Source organism: Amphiprion ocellaris, chromosome 14, assembly GCF_022539595.1.
Source record: "Amphiprion ocellaris isolate individual 3 ecotype Okinawa chromosome 14, ASM2253959v1, whole genome shotgun sequence".
Taxonomy (NCBI): domain Eukaryota; kingdom Metazoa; phylum Chordata; class Actinopteri; family Pomacentridae; genus Amphiprion; species Amphiprion ocellaris.
Window position 1 is genome coordinate 12,151,454 of NC_072779.1, and position 26,940 is coordinate 12,178,393.

The following is a 26,940-nucleotide window of genomic DNA, read 5'->3' on the forward strand; positions in this document are numbered from 1 at the left end:
AGAGATGCTCTCCGGCAATTAACCATTACAGGCTACATATATGTGTGTGTGTGTGTGTGTGTGTGTGTGTGTGTGTGTGTGTGTGTGTGTGTGTGTGTGTGTGTGTGTGTGTGTGTGTGTGTGTGTGTGTGTGTGTGTGTGTGTGTGTGTGTGTGTGTGTGTATATATATATATATATATATATATATATATATGAACTACTGTAACTCTGCTACATATGCTACTGGGATAAAAGAATACTATCCTAGTTGATCCCAGCTTGTTAAGAATACAGAAGAAGCGCTGGTTGGAGGCCATTAGGCATTACAGATGTCTTCATCATGCTGGCCAATTGCTAGCTAAGCTCCCACAAGAAGCTTTACCTGGAGGCACAACCAGGCACTACAACTAACGGACATTACACTGCCTGACATGCATGTGAAGAGTACAGGTTTTTGCAGTCCTTTTGAACGTGTGGAGCCACAGCACACCCTGACCTCTCGACAATACATTCAAATAGTGCCATTGCATAACTCTACAACAAGGTCTGTGACCACCTGCCTAACATTAACAGCTTGGATGCAGAAATGCAGTTTTTCCCTTTAAGCACTGTAGAGTTTTTCAGTATTCAAGGAGTGAGAGTGGATCAATTTTATTGCCTTTAATGTACTTGAAGTGTGCGTTATCAAGGAAAGTGGTATCTGAATGGCACTCAGCATTAGTAGATACTAAATATTAAGTGACTTGAATCAGCTCAGTGGCAAAAAAAGCTTCATCATAAGTTTTCAAAAGGCATTGACTTATTGCTGGACACCGCAGAATTGTATAAAATAGTGAGATCATTTTTTAAAAAAATTATCTATCACCCATCAGAATTTACATGTATTGAACTGTATATAATCACAGAGTAAGTTGCCTGTGTGCTGCGGCCATCTGGGCAGTGATGTTTTGCAATTTTAGTGATCCTCTACTACTGATGAATCACAAAACCATCAGCTGTGTGTGATGACAAACTTAAGATTTCTCACGTTGAGCGGCAAAGTGACTTTCACGCCTTTTGTTCAATTTGTTGTAAACAAAAGATAAAATGACAAGCAATAGCCTTTTAGCTGTAATTGAGTAATGTGTTGTAAACATGATAGCTGACTCTGACACAGGTCTGACTGTATTGTAGACAGATTTGGATACTTATTGTATTGTTTTCTGTACAGTGTTAATGATAATCTTGTTAATACATCAGAAATATTAAAAGAGGTCCACAATTTTTATTAATTAACTGGACATTTATTAACGGTATCGATTGACCATATCATTGGTACCAAATTACTTAGTTGTCTAAAAAATTCTGCCTCAATAAAATAAAGCGTTACTACTTTGAATCAGCACTCATGCACACACGGTGATAAGGTGTAGATCAACAAGGTGTAAAAGTCTGTGAAAGTTACTATATAAGCAGTTTTTATTAATTTGTTGTTCATTATAGGCTATAGTTGTATGTGACATCATACACAGCGTGTTTGTATCCAACCACTGTTAGCTTCAATAAGACCGTCTCACCAACTGACTGAGTGTTTTCCCTGAGAATACAAATGTCACTTCTAATTTAAAAGAAACAAGGCATCTTTGACCTTCTCTCAGTGTAGCTTCTCTCTGTCTCAGTTTTAAAAGATGTGCCTTTTGTTACATCCTCTATAGATTTATTGCCTTTTTCCTAAGAAAAAAAAAAGATAACTGGCACTGTCCAACTCTTCCATCCCTCTCTAAACACTATTTTCAAACAGAGTCCTATAGCGCTGGTGTTGTGGCGGTTTACTCTGTTATCTGATCAGTCTTGGCTGCATTCAGGGGAACCTCAACACGGAAGGCTCCTCTGAGCCAACGGCCAGCAGCACTTGTAATTAGATGAAAAATCTTCCTGCTCCCGCGCGGCTTCTGAATAGCAAGCTGCATCTGCTTTGGCAAACTTACAGTTGTCATGTCTCAGGGTACTCTTTGCTAGTTCTGCTGAGATTAACACAATCAAATGTATAAAATATAGCTCTCTGGCTCTTTATCTCATACATACACAAATTCGAAGCTCTATGTACTTAACATGCAGCAAAATAGACAGAGGTGTATTGACCGTTTGTTGTAGAAACAAATCCAACTTTGATGCTGGCAAACGCTGCTTTGCTTTCTGCCTTTTTTTCTATATACATATAGAGACAAAGACTAAAGCTCAATGAGCAAAAAAATACGGTTGTACATTCGGTAAGGAGTTATTGTGGAATACAAATCTGCCACTCTTTGATGTTGACAACAACACCATCCTCCATGAGCTCATTCAGGGCTGTCGGCACTAATGGTCTGTAATGGATGGCAGGCAGCTACAGCACCTTCGCAGACAAACAGCAAAGGCTGCATTCCTCTTCCTGACTCTCACTGTCGATATCCAGCCTTCCACTGAGCGTGGACTAAGGAAGCAGAGGTTACATGGCAAGGGAGAAGACAAAATAGTGTTGGACTGTACTTTGTTTTACATGTGATTGAAAAAAATGCGAGTCTTTTGTATGGTTTGTAGATGTGCGGGTGTGTGTTTCTTGCATATCAAAGGTCTTTAAGCTCTCCACTGTCAACCGGTAAGTTCTTAAAATATTTAAAGCGTTGGCAGGCCAAATGTGGTCGCCAGTAATTTGGCTACATCAGCTCCTGGCCTCCAGTTTCAGTTCAACTTAACCCAATCCAACATCTTCTCCCACTTCTCTCCTTGCCCTCTGAAGAACGTTGTTACTGGTCTTGCTGGAGGAAAATGGTTGATGAACTTGATCAATAGTCCTGGTGTCCCATTAGTTTGCTGCTTCATAGAGCCGTCCTGCTCAAAGATAATTGCTACAGGCAGGAGCTCTGTATATTCCTGAATGAGTGACATGATGTGCCCTAACAGGATGTGGGCTCCACAGAGCTTGCACAGTGTGTCTTTTCTCAAAAACCCACCTGTGCAGGTTTTCTGAAGGTAGGAGGGTGTCTGATGGAAACAGAAAAGAAAATCGGAAGGGGTCCAACTCCCACAATTCAACCCATTCAGTCTGTTTTGTGCTTGGTAGGTTTCACTTTGTCTAGACTCCTTAGGAAACCAGTTCCACTTCCTTTGTCCTTTGACTTTCTTCGGCCTCCTCCAGGCATTTTACCTGGATCCTCTCTCTCGTCTTTCCTGCTTCTGTTTTTCCCCTTTGCTCGAAGTGGGCAATTCAAAGAGCATGTCTTTCCTCGCCCTGGTTCCCAATTATGTCCAAAATTCTGTGCATCAAAAACAAAAGTCAGAGCCTGAATGGGGAAAATAATTAAGACAAAACCATCTAGGCAGCAGCATTATTCAGCTGGCCTCGCTACTGATGTGGGACTTTGTTTATAACGTTTGGTGTGTTTTTTACTGTATTAATAGCCTTACCAGTTATATTATGATTTCATGCTTATATATAACACCTTTCATGTTTCTAAACCCAGCTTGAATCCACCCTTCCAGGGGTATCAGTATGATCCTGCTTTTTGGCATCACAGCTACCCCAGTTTTCTGCCTCTAACTACTGAAAAATGCATAAACCCATGATTGGATTATGAAATTCATAAGTTCAAAATTTGCAAAAAGTTTGATTCTGAATTGATAGTTAAGAATCCTCACATTAATTGGAACTGGAGTGTTGAATTATATCCGCTCATTGCTGTGTCATGCAGGTGATGATTGACTGGAAGTTTTGAGATTACCACTTATTCAATCAGATTGCTTCAGCTGGTTCACTTTACAATAAACCCCTTTCATTATAGAAGTGAATGCAATGTCACTGAGTTCACGTCCTCGTTATTTTTGCTTAGGCAGACCAACAAATGAGAAAAATCTATATACTTTTCAAAGAACTGTCTGTCTACATCCCTCGATCTCTTACAGCTTTTGAGAATGGGATGTTGAAGAGAAGAAAGGGTGAAGGTAGAGTTGCACTGCGACAGTTCGTGAGCCAGCAACAGTAAATGTATTTTCTGACATTTGCCGGCTGATGGTTTCTTGCCCAAAGCAAATAAGACAACAGTTGAATTGATGCACTGTTTAACTTGTACACATTCATGGGTTAGCAAAGGTGCCTGAGTAGACAGAATGAGGTCTGCAGGTGGGAGGAAGAAGAGAAACTGACAGAAAGAAAGACAGAAAGATACACAGAGGCAAATAGAATTATTTGTCTAGAATCAGTTCAAATAATCTGTTCTTTGTCTTAGTTTATTCTTTGGGACACAATCTATACATTTGTGTGTGCATACTGTACATATTGGCATTGAACATGACTATCTTCTCAGGACAGGCTTTGCCATTAACTGAACTGGCAGTGCGTTGGACTAAAACTAATTCGGTAGTCTTGCATTGATAGCCATATGTAGTTCTACACACACACACACAGAAACAGGAATGTACTGTCACCAATGTAAAGCATAAAGATATGTCATGTGCTTATATCAACGTGTCACGCCTGCTCAGGCTCAGTGCACAGCATGTAGAGATAACCGGTGTTGCGAGGAACAGGAAGGGACAGAACAAATGCAGTAGTAAATGAGAGAGAGCAGCTGTCGTTTAGCCAAACTGATTACAACTCTGTTGCCATTTACTGTAGGTGTTTAGCCTGGAAGCGGCACAGCAAAGCGTTCCATCCCTTGGCAGACCAAATGACACGAGATAGCTCACTGACATTTCTCTACATTTGTCAGTTCTGTGATCACTGCAGCATGCAAACACACAAGCTGTAGAACTAATGCTTGTGTTACTAACCCCTCCTTTCACAGCTACCTGAAGGGCTTGAAATGTACCAGTGTCTGGCATTTACAAAGGCACAGCAGCCGATGTGTTTAGATTACTTTCTGTGCAGCAACCAATGCTGACTGCTCCAAACAGTTTGCATGGCAGCAGAATTAGAACGCTTCTTTAAGTAATGCTTTAAAATGTGGAAATCAGATTGCATGAGGTATGATGTGAATAAAACTAAAAGTTTGTGAAGGAACTTTGGTTTTTGCACTCGACTTTCCATAGTTGAGATGAATTATCAGAGATAGTGTGCATAATAGTGGGAGCAGAGGTTCTGTTGTGCCTAGAAGAATGGTTCAGTCCAAGTTAGTTTTGGTTTCCAGTTTGTTTTGCACTGCCGGTCAAAGAGTTGAATCACCTTTTCATTCTGGGATGCATCGAGAAAAAGAATAATCTTAGTCAACTGACATGAATGCCAACTAATAACGATGATCTGTTAAATATGAAGAGAGCAGCAGTGTTTCTTAACGATTTTGATGAAAGCCTGGCCTGTATCTTATTCTTATTACATAAATATCAAAACACACCAGTCAGCCACAACATTAAAACCACCTGTTTTTTTTTTCACCTGTTAGTTGTTTCATTGTTGCGGCTAACCTGTGCATCTTATCAGTTATTATCCCAGTAACTGGTACCAGTGACAGATAAAAATTAGTCATGAGTAGTAATTCCAGCAGTTGGTATTTCTTGATGAAACACAACACTCAATATATAGTAATACAGTTAAACTGTAATTATGTCAGTGCAATTTTCAAAATAGCTCAATGTTAATTGACTTGATGTAATTGACATCATTGTAACATATATTATGATATGTTATGTATTTTTTGTATATGAATGTTTGAAATGCAGTATAAATTAATTAAGGTTTGCACTTTAGTCACATGATTTATGTGGGTTAGTGCATATAAGAGAATGATTTTTTTAATGCCTGCTTAAAGCTTTAGGATGTCATACTTTACATAGCTTGGGTGTCAGCCAATCTTTAAAGTATTGTACAAATAGACTTTTACTGATTAAATCTATCTAGAGTGTGTTTTACATTTTGCATGACTTTTTACAAATTATCACAGGAAAGGCATATTATTTCATGTGGCTTCACATGAAAACCTCTGTGCAGTTAATCATGCTTTTTCTTTGTTGAACCAAAACATACACACACATACACACACAAACACACACACACACACACACACACACACACACACACTCGACTAGAACATGGAGAGACTCCGAGTCACTTTCATGGAGATTCACAGCAACGCCGCTTTGGCTGCTCATATTAAAAAGGGTTGTAGAAAAGCATTGTGCTCGCTAAAGGAAGGCTTGAATCAACCTCTTGAGTAGCCAAGGCCTCAGACACATCACGATAGAAATGTTTGCACACTGAGCAACTGACATTGGTCTTTTCATAATGTACAAACCAGTCTTTTATGTGGTTTTGTTTTGTTCCTCACAATGCACCCCTTACACACGGTAGTCACGTCATTTTCAAGGTGTCACCTCACTGTGAAATCTCAGCGACTGCTCCAACTGTAACACAAATATGAAGTACAGAGTCTGGTTTGAAGAACATGAAGTATGTTTCAACCAGCCATCCAATCTCAGTAAATCTATTTCAACCCTCACATCTTGCCAAATTCTCATTAGGCCTCTCTCTGCCCGTTTTTGGAGTATTGATTTCCATTCCGTTATATCTTTTAGAAGATTACATTGTCATATAAGTAAATGTCTACAACGGTTTTCAGCAGAGAAAACTGTAGGAGTGCGGTTTACCATAGAGGCGTGCTGATGCGTTCATTTTGAGATTGAAATAAGAGTTCCGTTTTAAGGTCAAAATTTTCCAATTGTCTATGCATTTAAATCAATTCATACATATGTTATTTACCTTACATAGCATGGTGTGTCTACCATATTTTAAAGTAGTAAACAAAGAAAATGAGCACATTTTCATATAGGCATAAACCATACTATGCATCAGCATTCAAAATTAATAGGCAAAATTGCATTTCATAGTACAGACAGGTTAAATAGAAGAAGCATATTTATACATAATGCTAAAGGCAGAGTTGCTCATAATTTGTGGCCTTACCGTACACACCGAAGAAGGTTTGAATTAAGATGCTCTCTTGTGTGTTTGTCTCATTAAATTGGGATTCTGCTGTTTCTTTAACAATGTACATATGTTGACATTAGTAATAGAATGCAAAGTATTAACATACCATTGATCTCTGTTTTCTGTTTTGCTGTTTCCTGCTGCTCTGATCATGAATTGATCTCTCTCAGCCTTCCTCTTTGACTCTCTTTCTTCTATAACATCTGTTTGGCTTTGTATATGTGTAGTGAAACCCCCGGTGCACATAAACATATAGAATGGACAACAATATTTGCCAAATGATACAAAATGCAAGAGAAATAACAAAATGGTTACTAAATATTGCACCATATCAAATTAATTTTATAGAAGTTGTGTCTTTCTTGGCTGCTGGTTTCCTGATATTTCAGCATGTTTGATAACTGTCTGTCTCTGTCTGTTTCTATCTCCAGCTTTAAGGGACAACAGGATTGAACTTATTCATGCATCGTTCTCGGAGTTAACCATCAGTATCAGTGATGTCACGCTGACTGATGAAGGCATGTACACCTGTTCTCTCTTCACCATGCCTGTCAGAACAGCCAAAGCCTACCTGACTGTTCTGGGTAAGTAGAAAGACTAAATTCCTCAATAAATGTAATGTTCATTTGTATTAATGTAGTTGCTGTTTCTGTGCAAACCCCCCCAATCTGTCTTGGTTGACCTGACTGAAACAAATCCTGCATATCCCACGATTATCTTGGACACTGTCTAGAAAGCAGGTGCTCATTGTTGCTCCCAGCTGTGGAGCACACATGTTTGTAGAGCAAGCAAAAGGGAAGGTGAAAGAAAAGAAGAGAGTAAAGAAAAAGTTATATTTCTTGCTCACATGAGTTTTGTGGCTGCTGTACCTTATGGTCTGCATAAGCTGCTATTTGTAGGGAAAAAAAAGGCATCTCTGCATTTTCTTATTCCCATGGCTCCCCATTCAGAATGCTCTAAATGGAAGGTCTTGTTCTTTGAGTCTTAGGTGATGATTAATGTTACTAAATTAACTAAACATTTCAGTTAACTAAATTTCAAAATTTTGTGAAATCACTTAGAAATCACTCAGTTTCTCTATGGGTTCATATAAGAACATTGATGGTTTAACTGTTGCAGCCTTGGTGGAGCTTTTTGTGAATGGGGTCTAACGTTAATGTTTTTTTTTATGATTTGGTTGTGATTTAACATGGTTAGAAATACCCTGTTGCCTCATGCCTGCATCCTGCAGGCAAATAAAAACATACTGTTAGTACCTCCCTCTCTTTAGTCGTGTTTCTGTTGTGTTCATCGCCTCACACAAACATTGTCTCATTTCCTGCCACCAGGCTTATTATCTTGCCAATTAGTTTTCGCTAATGTTAATAGATGTGCTACTGCACTCCAGGACCATTTGCTGGCTCTCTGTTTAACAAGCATTCTGAGAATTAGAGACATTAAAGGCTACTGCTCAATAAGGATATGGAGAAAATTATTTTTGTAATATTAATAGTTAATGGCGCAAGCCAGGAAAACATACAAAATGCTCTATGAATGGCCCGGTTTATCTGCCACTGTTTCAGGACAGTGAGTGCCTGGAATGAACACGAGAAAACATTGAATGAATGATTTGGAAAAGGTACAAATTTTCTAAAATGACCATGTAAGCTTTATATTCAGTTCTTTTGATGCATCAGTACATTTGGTTTTTTTAATTATTATTATTACTACAAAAATAATTTGAAAAGCTTTAGGTGAAAAGTCCTGAACAAGTCAAACTTTCAACCTGATGTTGGTGCTAGATGTAAAAGTTAAAGGGTCATCAAATTTATTACAGTACACCCTGATTGGAACTTTAGTGCGTGTAATAAATTTCATTGCAATCGTGCAATAGAAAAGTCACGGATCACCAGAGACACTAGAATTCATCTACTGGAGGCCATGAACACCTGTGCAAAATTTTACAGAAATCGATCCAGTTGGTATTTCAGTCTGAACGAAACACACACGCTACCATCCTTAAAGCTGTGCCACTAGCCTTGCTAAAAATGCATGACGTGAGAGACTTAGCACTCAATTATAACATATGAAAACAGTACAAAAGTTCAGTTATTAACAGAAACTTACACTGACTTTAACTCGATGTAACGGTGTCAAGATGCATCCTCTCCCTCTTACTTTGCACAAAATGCATATGTATGTGTACATTAACATAAAGCAGTGTGATCAGAGTGACCTCAAGAATTATCAGTGAAATCCACTTGTCTGTTTTTTTTTACCACGCTTCAGAAATCAGGATTTTTTTCCTTGTCTTGAAAGCGCTCTTGGTCATGCTTAGCAGTCATGCACGCACACTAACACACCATAGCACAGACCAATCCATAATGCACAAATGAGCAGAGACACACATACACTCACATGGCTCTACGTACACACATACACATACGCACACACACAACACACACATGCACAAAGCGAAGGTTTAAAGCTTTGCAGCCTCTTGCCACCCAAGAGGAACGTGACTGTATAAGATGAACATTGTATTTGATCTGCTCTTACTCAGTCTGGCAGAAAAGCCATCAAAAATTTTCTGAGTTAAGCCACACTTACTCATTCACCCACTTACACACACACCACAGTAGTTTGATGTAGTGACACTTTACAGTACTTTATGCTTCTTAAAACTATCCACCAAACCAATTTGCTAAGAAAAACGTGTATTAAAAATGACTTGTATAAGATTTAGCTTCAGATAAGGAGGGGCAGATAGCACTTATTGGTGCGTCTATGAGACGCAGCAATTGTTGGGATTGTGTATGCAGCTTGTCCCTTCACACAAATGGTAAACATAAAAAAGGGAGGCCTTTAACAGCGGTAATAAACCTTACAAGAGGTGGTGAGACAGACAAGGCGAGAGCCAGTCAATGGCATTGACTGACAGACCTTTCAGTCACTCAGCCTGAGGCAGACTCATTGCTCATTGACATTAGAAGGGCAGACACTACACACTTAAAACACTCATTCTAGGAAAGGCCAGTAATTAACATTTTCTGGACAATACTGTGGCCTCCTGTGTTGTCACAAACCTTTGCTTAACCACATGTACACAAACACACACAAATACAAAAACAGATTTTTTCACTTGCACTTTGTACCATGATAATTTGGGGACCATAGAAGTCAGTCCCAGTGAAAAGTGTTAATACTAAAATCTGCGGAGCACCCAGAGGAACCTTGACATTTTTCTTAGAGGACACGTTGCTGTTGAATTTTTTAAATGTCATTTTTCAATTCTGTGAACATCACAAACAAAACTCCATTCAACCCTATTACATTTGAGTTGAAGCAGAGGCAGATATCTTATAACCGGGACAGAATTAATCAAAACTATCTGCATGGCTAAGAACCACTAGATGTAAGTGAGAAATTAGTTTCTTGTAAATCAGACCTTTAAAGAAATGGATGACCGGGTGGTTAGAAAAACTGTCCACCCATGTGACAACAGCAATCTTCCCTGATCTGTGTCCTGCTCAAGGAAGCTTTGTAGTCTGCTCTGTAATGTCCCTGCAGGTGGGCAAGCTGGAGGAGAATTTCCAATAAGGCAAAATAGTATTATTGTTGCATAATGACGTACTGCTGTGCGTGAATTCGTTCCATCGCTGTGATTTCCATTACATCCTTCAGGTGTGCCAGAGAAGCCAGAGATCGATGGCCTGACAAAGCCTGCCCTTGAGGGAGACCAGATCACTCTGACCTGCATCACTCAGGGCAGCAAGCCCGCCGCCGACCTGCGCTGGTTCAGGAATGAAAAGGAGGTCAAAGGTACGTAACATCTGTAGTTGTATTTACATCTGCATTGTTTACAGCTGCATGGATGGTGAAACATACAGCATAGCGTAGCGTCATGCAGACACTGTCAGGGAAAGTATGGCCTCGCTTTGCCAGCCCATTCTGTAGAACATAATAGCCTGGCTGCAGCACACGGTCATTCGGCTGTAGGCGGGTAAAAATGCTCTGGCTTGTTTGTATTTTCTGTAAACCAATTACAGTCGAGGTGGGCAGAGCTAAGGGCTGTAGCTTTAACACTCCCTAAAGTAATTACAGGTGGAATAGCTTTGGTAGAACATTTGCTGCAGCATTTTAATCAAAACCAATGTTCTCCCACAAAACTACATGATCTAAATCCTCTTGTAAAACTGAAAATATTTAGTGTGGTAGGTTTTTTACTCAGGGGTGGTTGTTGTTGTTGTTGTTGTTGTTTCACCTAGCAAAGAAAGCAGTAACACACAGACGGCAGAAAGGAAGGACAAAGTTGGCTAAAACAAGCAACTAGTGGCAGGTTTATACTGACATCTTATGAATGCAATAGGATTACATAAATCGATCACTCTTTCTAGAACAGGAATTAAGACTTTTTGCTGAAAATTGGTTTGTTTTTTACATTGCCAAGATTTGGCTCTTTGACAACACAATTACCTTACTAATACAAACAAAACTGAGGCTGTGAATGTAATTGAAAAACATATTTTCTCATTGAACCAGTTTAGTTACTTTACAATTTCTGCCATTGAAAAACACTACTAATATTTTATGCCTTTAGTCCTGTTCTAAGAGTATCACTTGATAACAGCAACAGTTAACAACTATCCACTGATTTACCACTATTTTAATACCTGACTGTTATTTCCCTCTGGAGCAAACTTCTCCATAAGAACCATTTTCTCTTTGGAGATAGTAAAAAAAAGAAAATATTGGTTATCACATTTCAATATGGCTCAGACTGCACTTTGTAATAAACAAATAGAGAACAAATGTAGCAGAAAGTACTCATTTGTGTTTTAAAATGCGTTCAAAATGGTAGAAAGTCTTTGTCATAAAACTGGCACCGTGAAACTGCTGTAGTGGCTGTCTCAACAGTGTGTTTTTGTTCTGAACAAGTTGTTTCTAATAGAGCAGATTCAGCATGTGTCCTCTGGCCTGAGACCGATACATTAACCTCCCTTGTTATCTGAGGGCTGTTCTAAATCTCACTGACTGGACTACATACCTCATTTCCACCCTGCTCCTGCTCTGTTCTACTTGATGAACCATCCGCTATGTAATTGTTTGAACGAAAGAGGGAAAGAGAGAGAGACTGCTGCAGAAAAAAAAGATTAGGAAATGAAACAATGAAATTAAGTTTTTGAGAAAGACAGAAACAGATGCGGTTTTGTATCAAATGGCAGATAAAAGGCAGATAGCAAAATGCAAATCACCCTTTTTCTAATTTAAATGCAAGATTGGATCGAAAATCACAGGTTTTTTTTTTTTTTTTCAAACTGTCAAAAACAATGCAAATGTTTGGAAAGACACTGTCAGAATCTTTGCATAACCCAACAGATCACTGACTCTCAGTAATGAGAATAACAACCAGCCAGGTGTTGCACATCCTAAAAGCCCAATTAAAGGTAGTAGAATTTGCTTCAGGAGAAGTATTTGGGACATACAACACAGACACTTCATGGAGTTCATTTTCTTGCTCATACAAAGGCTTAATAAGGCACAAAAGTACTTTATTTTTGCCAAACAATGCATGATTTTTTTTTCTTATTAACAATGCATATTAATAGTTTTCTTTCTGCTGTCACAGGCAGCTTTAACTAGGTCTGTCATCTATGTGGCACATATTTATTCATGTAACTGAGTTTGTGTCCTGTGTGTTTTCAAGTACAGTATTTCAAATACCTTTAGCGATGCACGTTTCTACTGTAATAGACACCTTTTCAATCACCTCTTCCCCAAACAGCAGTGAATCAGCATGCTAACTACTAATTGTCTCCCTGTTCATCTGCTCATGAACACAGACATCATACATATAAAGTGAATTCAAATGAAATGGAATACTTACTTCTTACTTTCTACTGTTTTAAGTTATGTTATTAAAAAAAACATAATCCCCAAGCTGCAAATTGTTGTTTGTTTTACACCTTTTTTTTAAATCCGACTATTCGCTGGTTTTGTAATTTATTCTAATAGTTTGTCTCTCCGCTTTGTATTGCTTTTGTTTTCCTTCTGATGAACAAGCATATAGAAACAGAGTATACACTAATTAGCAGAGTGAGTATTTTTTCGCACAAGTTTATTGTGTCTCCTTGGACCATTATTACTTCTCCCAGTGGCCCACTACTGAGAAAAGAGCTCCCTGTAAGGCAAATGGAAATGTAGCAGGGACATTATGTTCTTTTAATTTACCGCTGAAAGTTAACAGGTAGTCAGAGATATCCTTGGTGGCTCGAAGTGAAGGTAGTCTCGGGAGGATACGCACTCTCATTAAGGTCAGATGCTATAATTCTCTCCTCAACTTGGCACACGACTGTCTTTAATTTGGGCCTTGTACAATTTTATATCAGCATATTATTCACTGTGACAAGGTTGTGCTTCTTTACCCAGAAAGGGCACATTCCTCTGTAGAAGTGTGTTCTGTTGTGCATATGCCTTGATGCCAGCAAGATGATGACACCTGCATTATGATTTTTTTCTTCCTGTTAAAGAAGTCTTGGTTACACTGTGCCAGAACAGAAAGCAGCACCTTGAGACTTAATACAAATGTCGGATTAGAAGATAGTTGTCAGATCCACTATTGGACTCGTCAAGAATTTCGATCGCAGGTGATGTTTGGCCCTCTCTGAATTCACTGAAAGGCTCTTTCAGTGTCTGCCATTACACCCTTTCTACCCAAAGCTTAAGTCCAGACAGCTCAGCCTGCTATCTGGCATTAGGGTTCCGGCGGTCCAGATCAGCAAGCCGATAAGAACGAATCAATGCTAGTTGTCCACACAGTTTTAAGCAGATATCATGTTTATCTTTCATTTTAATTAGTCGTAGATGAATCTGTGTCATCGCATTTATTCAGACTCACTCAGAACATCCTTTATGCTAAAAGAGCTTTGTTACCTCACACACTGGATCTGAACACAGTGAAGTTGAATAAATAATATCACGTCCTCTTGGTTTTAAAGGTGAAGGAAACGTTGATCCTTTGAATAATAACTTGTCTTTCCTGACAGGTAGGTGTCTGTTTTTAATTAGCAGTTCATTGCTCACTGTGATGCGTTTGTCAGGCACCTCCAGGACACAGTTAGTTCAGGAAAAAATGTGTTCTCAACATGATGATTGACACACACATTTTCACGTTTAGTTCTACTTTGTCAAACCATAAATGCATTTCTGCCACTAATTGGTCCAGTTTTTCTGTAGTAATAAGAAGGTGTAAATTATCTAGTCACAGACAGTCGAACTTCGTACATGTGACACCAATTGAGAGTTTATCTGTGTATAATTGTATATGGAAGTGTGTGTTGCATTTTAATGGGGGAAAATGAAACCAACCCAGTAGCGAACCGCCCCTCTGGTGGTCTGACTTTCTCTCAACACTTGAAAATGACAAAATAAATAAACATAAAAGCAAGCAAACAGAAAGGGCAGCGCCTATTAATACACAATGTATGTATGCATGTGTAGGTGTATGCGAGTGCACTTGAAGTGTTCATCATCCTGACAGGATCGGGGTGTGTTCAGTGTGAAAAGCCATCTGATTGTGGGTGACCATGCTGGGAATAAATGACAATTGTGACATATTGGTGAGGGATCTGGGGGAATAGGGAAGATTATATTACCGGTAGAGCCGCTGGAGCAGTCCATCACCCATTCGCAAGCAGTTAACAAACACCCTATGCTAAATGCGAGTGTGTATATCTATGTATATGTGTGTATGCGTGAGCAACACAGACAGATGGAGCGGACAGACTGCATGTAAGGACATAAGCTAGCGTGTGTGGAACGGAATCCAATATTCTTATTTCTCAGTTGCTTTGTCCCTTAGATCCCCTCAGTCCCCACCCAGTAATGATATATTTCTATCTCAGTTACACACCATAACCCAGAGAGACCTCTTCCAATATCACCGCATGTAGAAGTTGTTTACACACCACTGAACCAGGGGGAGCTGTGTGGAGACCAAGTAAGGCAGAGATGAAATGAATATTTATTTCAAATAAGGGTGGGGATGTTCGCTGTCAGACTAGTATTATCATACTCTCTGACCTAAACTGTAGAGGTTATTGCCTCATCATGTTACGCGATAGCTCTATTCCAAGGGGGCTTAAGGAAAAAAACGCAGAGATTTGATTCAAATTCGCTCGCGGTCACATCCCTATTCCATTGTCAAAGTTGTTAGTCAAGGACAAGGAACTATTACTGCAGACATACCTTGCGCTATTTCAGGTCGTTGTCTGCTGACTTTTCAATACGCTATCACTCAGCTCTGCCCGTTCACTGAAGAGCTGAACAGTGACTGAACAACCTTTTGAAATAGTGCTGGCTATTTCTTCATTTATGGGTAATTGTCCTTGACTACTGTGAATAAGAACAGACTAAGGTGGCCATTATTATTCTTAGGTTTGCCCTGGAAAGAGCCATTGAGGAAAGTGAAGAGGAAGAAGCTCCAAGAGCTTGTCTCAGAGAGGATGATGTTGGGGTTGACGAGACTGCTAGTGACACCGTGAACACTAAAATAAGAATCAAGTTTGGGAATTTAAAGAAGTTTTCTAGTTAAAAGAAAAATACATTTTCAGCCACTTTGACAGTGTTAGACAACCTTGCACACTACTTAAAAAGTCTGTGTTGGGACTACATTTATACTATCCAGCTCCCTGAGGTGGAGTGGATCAATGACCATTAAAGGTGTAATTTCAAGATGGCTCCTGCAAGCCACAGTGGCATGAATAAAAGATGCCTGAGTTGCACACACAAAATAGCATATTGGCCCTCTCTATCCTGTTTCATGTGCGCTACAAACACAAAAATAGTTGCATGCATGGCGCACACATACATGCTTGGAATGAGATCTGTGGATTCTATTCTTATATCGATTGATATTAAGTACAGATGAGTTCAATTTTTGTCCAACGCTTAAGCCACAAGGTGGTTAGAATGAAGAGGAGATGTATTTCGAGCTGCATGCACCACCTATCCTTTCCTTCTTTCTTTAAACTTATATCACCTTCATTAAATATGCCCATGCGGAGGTGGATGTGATGTATCCTCTGTCTCTGGCAGCATAAGAGTGTGTGACGAGGTTAACAGACTTAGCCCTGAGCACAGTAGAAGGTGAGATCAGATTGCTGCACACGCTGTCTGTGCCCATTAAAAGCAACATCCTGGAGGTGGAGCACCTGTCCATTTTTAAATGCCAGGGCGGTGAGACTGACCGGGCCTCTCTTTTTGGAGTGGAAAGCCGTCTTCACGGATACACGGCAGACACCTCTTAGCTGTGAATGCTCTGGGAGTTTCATGTCAGAAAGGACATTATGATACAGGTCTGCCAGGCATTGAAAGAGAGTCTCCTAACATTTAACAGTGCTCCCTGGTTGTAGTCACCCGTCAGTTAAGCACAGAGTCGAGCTGGTGAGACAGACCAGACAGGGGAGGACGCTTACAGGCTGCCAACAGGCCGAGCTCCCTGAACACTGCAGAGTAGCCAGAATAAGTGAGACGGCGGTGGGAGGCACAATACATCATCCCCACACCTCTCTGGAGCTGGAGCTCGATGCGTATTAGTGCTCTGGATTGAAAGTTTAGTCATGCCTGGTGCTATGCTGCTCGTCTGACTGGCAACGGAAACCGCAAAGGTTAGATACAAACCTGGCAACAGATTTTTTTTAACATTGTCAGCTTGTGTATTTAAACATAAGAGTGTTTTGTGCACTAACATACTCTGATTATCCTCACCCTCAGATGCGGATGGTTTTACATTGTTCAAGCTATGGCAAATTGTTTTAAATCTGAGATGGGAGGCTGTTCAGGGTATGGTGAGTCAGCCCTCGGACCCCTGCTGCCAGGAGCTCTGTTGCCGTTGTTTGCGATTCATCCCCCACCCTAGCAGAGCTCCTGAGTCACTCTTGTCTGTCCCTCCATATTCCTTTCCTGTGTCGTCCCTCCCACCTGTAAAATGGCATAAAAGGGTCAGATCCTCACATTTTACGCCTGTCATTTCCATTTCTAATCCTCCAAGGCCCCGTCTTGGCTCACACCAACGATGCGGAGCTTTGAGCAACCCACCCACAGAACAGCTTGATGCAGTCACCGCCAAATACTACCAGGCTTTTTGTGAGAGAAAGGTAGCACATGTGAATATGGCAGGAGGGTGTCCATTTCTCTTACCTTTTTCTTATTAGTGTGTTTGTTGTGCATGTTGAATTTCTCAACTATTTTTAAGAAAACTGTGTAAATTGTGCAACATGTATATACTACTTAGAAATATAAATCTGCACACTTGTTGCCTTAAAACTATTCTAAATATATCATTATGGAAACTGTATATATGAATAAATTTATTTTAAAAAATGAAACACATCAATATGTTTCTAATTCTTCCTCAGAGAAAGCAAATGGCGGTGCCTTCTCACCATCTTTGCTCATTCAGGCCAATGAAGAAGCAACACAAGCATATGGAGCATGTGTGTTATGAGACAGATGACTTTTTGATTGACAAGACTGAGATTTAATGGCAGCCCAATGTCAGCTTCTCCTTTCAGCTGTTTAAACTATAAGACACTGTATTTATAGACCAATTATACCAACTCTCAGCCAAACACATGCACTCACGCTTTAGTTCACTCACAGAGTGCATGCAGATTGATGCACTTTATCGATGATGTCTTACTTGCTGTCAGACAACTGTTATTATGTTCTCAAAGTGGATCCTAGAAGACTTTGGACCAAATAATGATATTAATGAAGTCAAACTTTGAGCGAGCGTGTTTAGTTTTTCTAGTACTCTTATCTTGAATCACACAGAGGCAATCAGAGTCCTTTCAAAATGCCATGAGAAAAGAAGCTAAAGGCGCCGAGACACTTAAATCACACAGCCAAATCATACACAGCAGAAAGTGAGTTTCTCAATTTCTCCAGTAGTTTTGTTTCAATGCAGAGTGCTTTTACAATCAAGAACCACTGAGATCGAAATATTATTACTTAGAAAAGAAGTGTTTTTTTTTTTTTCCTGAAAAACAGCCTACGGTGAGAAATAGTGGAGTTTAAGTGCAGTGAGAACATTAGGTTAATTGCTACAGGGACATCGCTGAGTGCCTATCACAGTGACTGAAGTACTTAAATTCTGGTCTTGCTCAGCATAATATATGAGCATAATCAGACTGCACAATTCAGGATGATTCATTCAGTTTATTCAGAGAAAGCCATTACAGTGTTTTGAATTGACATACAGTATTTTTCCAAAAAAATGAAAACACTGCAGGTTATAATCATCTTTTCAAACCAAGTCATAAATGCAGAAAAAGTAAACACATCTGTCAGGTTAACGAAAAAAACCAAACATGACCTTTTTGAAAGGATTTGATGTCCCAGATAAGTTAGCGTATGATTGCACCTTTCTTTGGTGTAAGTCACATTTTCTCACCTGACTTAAAGTACATAAATAGTGCGTTTATGCACTGTTTCAAGAAATATGAATTTTTAATTTCAAAAGCAATAGTGTTTGAATAAAGCATCCAACTACTCATTAAGCCCAATACGTACCTCAACAATAACATACAAATATCACCAGGAAGAGGGATAAAAACAGATTGGGTAACAGGGATTTTTTAAAACAGCATATATGTGGAAGGAAGCTTGTAGGGAAACAGACAGAGGGAGAAGCAGGAGGCAGGGAGAAGCAGTTTACGTGGACCTGGTATTGCAAATGATGGATCTGAATGAATCTGTTTGCGCTCCTGGAACATGGATATTAGATATTAGAAATTAGATGTCCTCTCCCTCCAGCGCTCCCCCTCTCCTTTTTCACTTTCCTTTGCCTCCTGCAGTTTCCTCTTTCTGTAGAAATCGAGTCATTCTCCCTCTCTCCTGTTGTTTGGATAGATGTTGCTAACACTGCAGACCTGTCAGTCATTCATCTCTAGGGGAGGCGGGCTCATTGCCTCAGTTGGGGGAAGTGGCTGAGCAGAATAGTTGATTGGCAGAATGGCGAGGGAGAGCCGACAGTGGGGTGGGATGCTTAGAAAGTGGAGCAGATGAGCACAGAGAAGAGAAGGATATGGAGCGTAAACAGTCTCTTTAGGAGACACAAACAAAGGCGGTCAGCATGAGAGACTGTATGCACAGTGCAATGTCCTTGAATGTGATGATGTATAAAATACAGGAAAAGTGGGACATGTTGAACTAAGTAGTGCATTGTCTGAATGCAGAAATAGTATGAGATTTCTGAATAGGATGAATTGGCTTAATGTTATGATATTATGTGAGCAGACCAAACACCAACGGCTGATTCGGAGGAAGGAAGCATTAAAAAATAACTACTTGGAGCTGTATATGTTTAGATAATGAAATTATTATCCAGTAAAACAGCCAGTAGTAGGATCAGGGTCAGTTAAAAAATGCAGATTTGTGGAAGATCAGTATTATATAGAGGACACTGAAGTTTCCCAGTTATAGTAATTCTTTTTCTAACTGTAATATTCCAGAAAGGGGAAAAAAACTACTACAAACTTGTGGAAAAAAAAAAGACTTGGTAGCATATCAGCAAAGTGTTGCTGGGTATGTTTAGAGAATCTCAGTGTGCTACTGGACTGTCATTCTGCATGGCGATGAAACTGTGGTCATCTGGATAGTTCACAGGGCGCCCTAACTAAGTACAGGGTGCCAAGCTCAAGGACAGCTTGACAGGGATGAGCAAAGTCAGTAGTGTAGGAGTCCACTTTCTGACCCTTCAGTTAGAAGAGTCTCTCCACCTACTCAGCATCTCTGCTTTCAGGGGGGATTATTTATCACTAACCAATAAAAATTTCAAGGACAGTAATGTGGCAGCCGAAGACAGGTGTCACGAAGGCAGGTCGTGGCACTTAAATCAAACACATTTGGCTAATCTAAAGTCTATATCATTAGGGAGGCAAATTAAGCAAAGGGGGGAATGATGTGATCAAGGAGTTTGCCAAATGTCAGGACATCAGGTGGATAATTTGAAAGTTGGAGGAGTTTTCCACTGCCTTGCCAGTGATTGGGGTGTTGATGTGCATTGAGTGGAAGATCAGGTGTTTGGTTGGAATTACAAGGCAGGTGTTGCTGATACAGCTCTGAGAACAATTTGTACAAATGAATAGGACTGTGCGTGATGATACTTTGGTACAAGGTGAAATTCGGTTGTTGCCAAATGTCTGATTGGCACCGGTAATGTCTGTGTCTAGGCGAGACTGGAAATAGCTGTCATTTAGAGGGAGAAGTGAAGTGCGTGAAAATGTTTGTTGGGATTTCAACAAGTTGTGTGGGAGTAGTAGAGCCCAGAGTAGCACACACAGAGATGGCAGGTGAGGCCACAGAACTGAACCAGAACTGGCAGCATCCGGGGAGATGTGTACTGATGTTACACAGACAACACAGTGACCCCACAAAGCATAAACAATGGGAGAAGCAACAGTTGAAAATGGCATTTCCTGGAAAAAAAAAAAAAATTGACTCGTGATGGTTGTGAGAGCAGTAAGTAGGACTTGGTGGTGTTGTGGGTGCAGTTTTTAGCACTGTCATCTCAGAGCTACAAGTTCTAAGGTTTAAACCTGTTGGTGATTTTTCCCACGACAGTCCAAAGAAATGCATGTTCGGTTAATTTGTGATCCTACATTGACCATGGGTGTGAGTGTAAACATGCGTGGTTGACTGTGTCTTTCTGTTGGTCCTGTCTAGATTGTACCAGCACCAGGATACAAGATAAAGCATATGCAGCAGATGGATTTTATGAGTGTAGTAATCTTCAGTATTTCTGCAAATACACGTGTTGATGGCGCAGTAAGAGCAAGACCTTGATTTCCCTTTGCTACTTTGTGCGTTTCTTTCATTATTCACTTTTTTGTGTGTACACCTTTTGGTATGCATAGCTCTCCCTGAAGTGCCCAAGAACTAAACACAAAGGAAAAACAGATTCCATTCACACATCAGGTAAAGTGGTAGAAGCCAGACAAGCGTCACTGGAGAAAGTAGCATGATGACATTCTAACTGTGGTTGTTAGGTCAATGAAAAATTAAAGTGAAGTAAATTGAAGATTTTGTACAAAGATTATTTTATTCACAACGCAGATTCCAAAGTTCTTGAGTTCACTGGTTGAGTTTCTAAAGTCCGTTTGACTTCTATCAGTCTAATCATACACATGGGAGTATGATCTTTGCTCTCAAATGCCAACTTTATCAAATATTCAGTATGGTATTTTTCAGAACTGTGAAGTGATGGTGTGATAAAGATGTAACTGCTATCAGTGTGAAATATTCAATGTCGGTGCTTGCTGCATTGCATTATAAGCTCTATAAGCCAGTATATGGATAGGAGACCTTGGCTGTGTGCATAAAGCAGATCATGGGTGGGTGGAACATGGGGGCATCACACGGGTGTGTGGCCGTCGCACACTGAAAGATAAATGTGCTGCATTGGTGACAGTATGCAACTCTCTCCAAAGGTGCCAAAGAGGTGAATGCAAGTGGGAAGACGTTTACAGTACGGAGCTCTCTGCAGCTGCGAGTGGACAGGAATGATGATGGAGTGGCCTACACCTGCAGAGTGGACCATGTGGCACTCGCACAGTCACCACAGCAGGCCACTGAAGTACTGGAGGTCCACTGTGAGTGTACACACAATCCACATACAAACACATACATTAAATGTACAGATGGGCGTAAGAGGAAAAGGTCAATGCAAAATGAATAAATAAGGGAACAACTGATATTCTTGGTAAAGAGTGTTGCTATGGTTGCGGAATCCTATTCGCATAGATATTTATACTATATTATATTTTTTAGGTTCACTTTTTTTGTCCATTAAAATTATAATGGACAGTCATTGGCTCCTGTCATATTCTTACAATGGCATGTCCTAAATCATAGCTCTTCAACTTATATCAGATTTAATTATACTTCAATCATTTTTTTTATTTTGGGTTTTCTGTAAGAAGAAACAAAAAAGTCTGACTAATTGAGATGAACCATTTTTTTCCTCACGACTTTTTACCATTACATCATATCAATGTCAGGAAAATAATAGAATAATTCTGTTAATATTGATGTATTCCATATTATCCCCTCTCACTCTGAGCCCTCTTTGTCTGTCCTAGATGCTCCTCGTGTGGAGATCAACCCGTCCCTTGCAGTCCCTCAGGAGGGTCAGTACTTAAAGCTGGAGTGTATGTCCAAAGGAAACCCATCGTAAGTCACTCCTATTCTGCATTAGTCCACGTCAGCTTTTTATTTTATGCTGCCAGACACGTACATGGAGCATGTTTTGTCTCTCTTACACATCCTCTTACCTCCCAGGCCAGATCCTGTGTTGTGGACAAAGGATGGAGGTGAACTTCCTGACCTGGACAGGATGATTGTAGAGGGGAGAGAGCTCACCTTTACTTCACTCAACAAGACAGACAATGGCACCTACCGCTGTGAAGCTAGCAACCACCTAGGGACCAGCAGTGCTGAATATGTACTCTACGTCTATGGTGAGTCCAGAGGAAAGCTTCGTATGTGGGTAATTGTGTTTTGTGTAATGTCCAGAGGGAAATATTCATCAGTTACTCATTTGACACCATCGACAGATGAAGCATCTGCAAAGGAAAGTAGCTACAAGAGGACGGCTTGGATTCCAACAATGCTACCTATAAATAATGGAACATATGAACCTCGCCGGCACGTGCACCAAACTCCAATGCAAAAACCTCAGATTATAATGCGTCCTGATCTGTATACTGTATCACTGCTAAGAGTGATTAGTGGTACCATCTCTCACAGGGAGAATAAGGGCCTCAGGTGACACAAATGCCACCAACGCCTTTCCTTAAATAAACCTGCGTCCCAGATCCTCCACACATACACAGATATACACACACACACACACACACACACACACACACACACCAGGAGGGAAATGTGTGAGGGAGGCAGAATTTAGTGCTGTGTTGTCAGGAATATCACCAGGAAGGATAAGTAATTCCTAGTAACGCCAGAGGAGGTGGAGGATAAAGGGACTCGGTGTCAGGGAAAACAGATAGTTCTTCCTCTTTTCCGTTTCTCCACTGCCATTTGTCTCTTGGCATTAAGTAATAATGCTTTAATAAAAAAAAAAGAGAGAGAGAGCAGAGCTAAGTAACATCTCTTTTCCCTCTGTTTCAGAAACTTAGTGTGTGATAATGGACAAAAACCACTTTTTTGTTTTTTGGGGTTTTTTGCAGCCAGAAAAATCACACAACTTGAGACAAAGAGGAATTTCCCAAAGTAGATCAATAACATATTATGTTAATATTATTACACGAGAAATGCTTCATGCGCTCTTTTGTTTCAACCCAGACCTACGCACAAGAGAATAAACCTATCAGATGCCTTTGGCTATGCTTTGCCAGAGAGGTTTCTAGTTTGTTCTTGACTGTCCTTGGTGGATGTACAGTAATAACCAGCTAATGAAGGATGTAATCAAGGCTGCTATTAATCAGTAATGAAGTGCTGTGAAACATGTAGAAACATTTAGAATCAGAAATGTGCAGAATTAAAACTGTACACAACATAATAAATGAAAAATCAGATTTATTATTTGATGAGACAACTTCATTAGTCACTTTTATGTAACAGAAGCTGTAATTTATTAAATTTAATGAATCTAGACTCTCTACATGCAGACACCCAATGAGCAAGTACTCCAAAATATGGACAAGGCTTTTTGCATATTACATACTGTGTCTGTGTACAAAGATATATTCACTTACATACACATTGGCTGCAGAATGTATAGGCTCAAATAGAACAATGCACACATCCAGAAATCATGCACATAAGTTATTTATCACTCCAACCAGAGACTTTAGTCAACTCATTGCACAAATGACAAGTGCTTTAATAGAACCATGAATCAAATTAAGGCTGTAAATGTCATAGAAATAGGTCATCTTCCAAATGAACAGCATTTTAATGGCTTACAACTTGATCTTCAGCTAGTAGTGCTTAGTAAAGTGTGCTGAGTAAAATTAAAATGGGTAAAATCGGAGAAAGGGCAAAGTAAAATCCCAGCATTATGCAACTTAAAATTTACTTCTTCTAATTACCAATGCTGTCAGCTCAGTAAAATTTTGATCCCGTGCTCATACACACTGTGACAAAGTAGGTGTAAAAACATTAACCAACTTCTTTTATTGTATCTGACATAATGAATTTTTAAACCTATTACAGACCATTCCAGCTCAATGTTTACATGTCTGTTACTGCGATAAAGCTTCCATCTATGCATCCAAGGCTACAACATGGGGTCAGGACTGACTAATTATGTAAACCATCTCATATTTATGATACTTTTCACCTTCAAACATAAATCCTGTGGGAGATCTTTATTAAAGCAGAAAGGGATGTGAAGCTCACAAGCAGAATTCACATACAGGTAGGCAGGGAAGCCTGAACACATCTCAATCCGACCATCATGTCGGTTCCATTACCAAAGTCAATAAAGGGCATATATCAGCATATTAAGCAGGATCACTAAGCTGAAAGATAAATCAATTATTTCTGTTGATAAATTTTTGGTTCACAGCAACAGGCCGATCACAGCTTTCAAACTTTCATGGTATATTTCTATTCCAAAACCCACTGCCTCACTGCTAGTGCATGGTTTGAGGAGGTGTAATTTAAGACTGCAGCTACTGATCATTTTTATTATCAAGTAAATCATTTAATTCCATTTCTATCTCTAAAATATCAGAAAAGGGTGGAAAAAAGGCCCATAGCAATTTTCTAGCACTCAAGATGATGTCACTGAATGTTTTGTTTTATTCTAGCCCTAAAAGCACCAAATCACCTGATTAATCAAGTAATTGATTATTTGATTAGTCGCAGCGCTAGTTTAATTAATGTGCCGCTCATACATGCCCTGGTATGTGGCTGCGCTTTAACAATTCCTCCAAATGCCAGCTGAAGCTAACAGCAAGAATAACCAATGCACGTAATGACAGTGATGTTATTAAACTGACAAATTCTGTACCACAAAAAAGGCAATTGGGTATGGGAGGGTCAAAGAGTCCTATTCAGATTCATTACTTGTTCTCTTGAAATGGCACCCAGTCTGTTCCTACCCTTCATTAGTGATTAGCACACCTTTTAGCCTTTCACAATTGCCTCCATAATTCTTGGAAAATACCTTTTTAATGGTTTCCCTCCAACAAGGAGACGTTTTCTCTCTTCCCTCTTTCCTGAAGACATGCAGTTAGCTAGTCAGTGAGTCACACTGAGGCTGAAATGTCACCAAGACACAGAGGACAGTTGGTCCTGAGAAAGACTGCCACAGCCAATTAAAAGCTTGTAGCTCACCATAAAATGCGGCGTGACATAAACATAAAAGCCAAGGTGGTAGTGTAACCTCATTAACTTTGTCACACAATGTTTCAGTCCCATTTTTTTCTGTTGCTTTACATGTGACAGTGAGAGACTCTGCCTCGCATGAAGCACTTTTTTTTTCTATTATCCAGCAGTGAGAAGTCAAAAACGGAGCACGGTAATGATGGCTTGACTACCTTTTCTAAAATCACCCCTGCAAACATGGATAATTGGCACAGATCATTTGTCAAATTACTTTCTTCATTTGGTGTGCAGTCCAACTTTCTTCCCTCTCATATGTTAAAAGGTTGCCAGTGCAGGACCTGTTACAAGATTCAAGGTTAATTCTGTTCTCCTGCTGCAGAAATGGCAAGACAGAACATTTTATATCACAGAGAAAGTGTCCCCGTGTGAATTCATTTTGTTGTTGTTTTATAATTTTTTTGTATATATATATATATATATATATATATATATATATATATATATATATATATATATGTCTGTCTGTCCCCTCCAACAGACGTCCCCACCACCCTGTCTCCATCCACCACTCCCCCCCTACATCCCATCCCTCCAGATCCTACTGCACTATTAGGCACCCACGCCTCAGACCCCACAGTCACTGGCAACAGAGGTACAGTACTACCCCACGCATCTCCACAACCCCCTCAGCATGCTGCTTTATTTTCCCATTTCCCTCTTACTTTAACGTCTCCTCTGTCCTATATATTACTTCTCGCTCAGCTGCTTCACTACCTCAGTGTTGCTGTCTCCTGCGGACACAACAAGACTTGGAGACACTGAGAGCTGGAAATGTACCTTCTAGGACAATTTCTTGCCTGATACTTTTTCTCCACCTTTTTGCCTTACTTGTGTCTTTTTTTGTTGAGTAATGATACACTTTGTTTTACATTTAGGACACTTTACAGATTTCTCCAAGACACTCCAGGTCATTGTATTTGAAAAATAATGCAGCTTTTCAAATGCTCCATTCATTTCATCCCTTGGTATTTCAAATACTGTGCTCATATACCCTTAAACCTCAAAGACAAAATGTGGTTGCAGTTCACCGATGCCACAACCAAGCACCCCACTAACCTCAATTCCCAGAGGCCGATCCTTGCAGATAAATCCAGGGTTAAATTCCTTTCCCAGCAGACGCCCAGACACAACTGGACATAACAATGTTTCTCCTTTGCTGTCTTATGAAGTGACAATATGAGTGCTTGGATCCTTGGTTTGAGAAATAAACTTCTGAAAAGTCAGAGTGATGGTTGTCTGTCTCATCAACAACAATCAGAACACAGTGTCGGTGTGATCTAGGCTTCACAAAATGTGTTATCGTTTCTCTATGACTGAGTGCAGAATGTGTTTTGGTGACCTTCAGATTCTGTTGTACTGTCACATGCTGCTTTCGATTTGCTAGCCCATCTCTTCCCAAACCATCCCCCATGGTCACTAGTCAAATGGCTGATTCTCTATTTCAGAGTGTATGTTTGCATTAAATAGCAGTCCAGTCCCTCTGGAGGTCTTCCAGCATGTCCAACTGAACTGAATCTGTATTACAAGGAGCCTTTTGAGTTGTTTTGGGCATCTGACCAAGATCCCTACTGGATGGTTCTCTGTGGAGGCAGTCTGGCTTGTACAAGTGGGAGCAGACCCTGGGGCA

At 39.9% G+C, this 26,940-nt stretch overlaps 1 protein-coding gene across 3 annotated transcripts in view; it reads left to right on the forward strand.

The window, feature by feature from the left end:
• cadm2a (cell adhesion molecule 2a) overlaps positions 1-26,940 on the forward strand; it is a 205,666-nt gene that overhangs the window by 159,921 nt on the left and 18,805 nt on the right. For 2 of the 3 annotated variants that reach the window (XM_055017238.1, XM_055017239.1), the window contains 6 exons: positions 7,349-7,501; positions 10,581-10,718; positions 21,389-21,550; positions 22,040-22,130; positions 22,239-22,417; positions 25,792-25,905. In XM_055017238.1, the coding sequence (XP_054873213.1) occupies positions 7,349-7,501; positions 10,581-10,718; positions 21,389-21,550; positions 22,040-22,130; positions 22,239-22,417; positions 25,792-25,905 (837 nt within the window). The remainder of the gene's footprint in view (positions 1-7,348; positions 7,502-10,580; positions 10,719-21,388; positions 21,551-22,039; positions 22,131-22,238; positions 22,418-25,791; positions 25,906-26,940) is intronic. The other variant, XM_055017240.1, reaches the window with a different exon arrangement.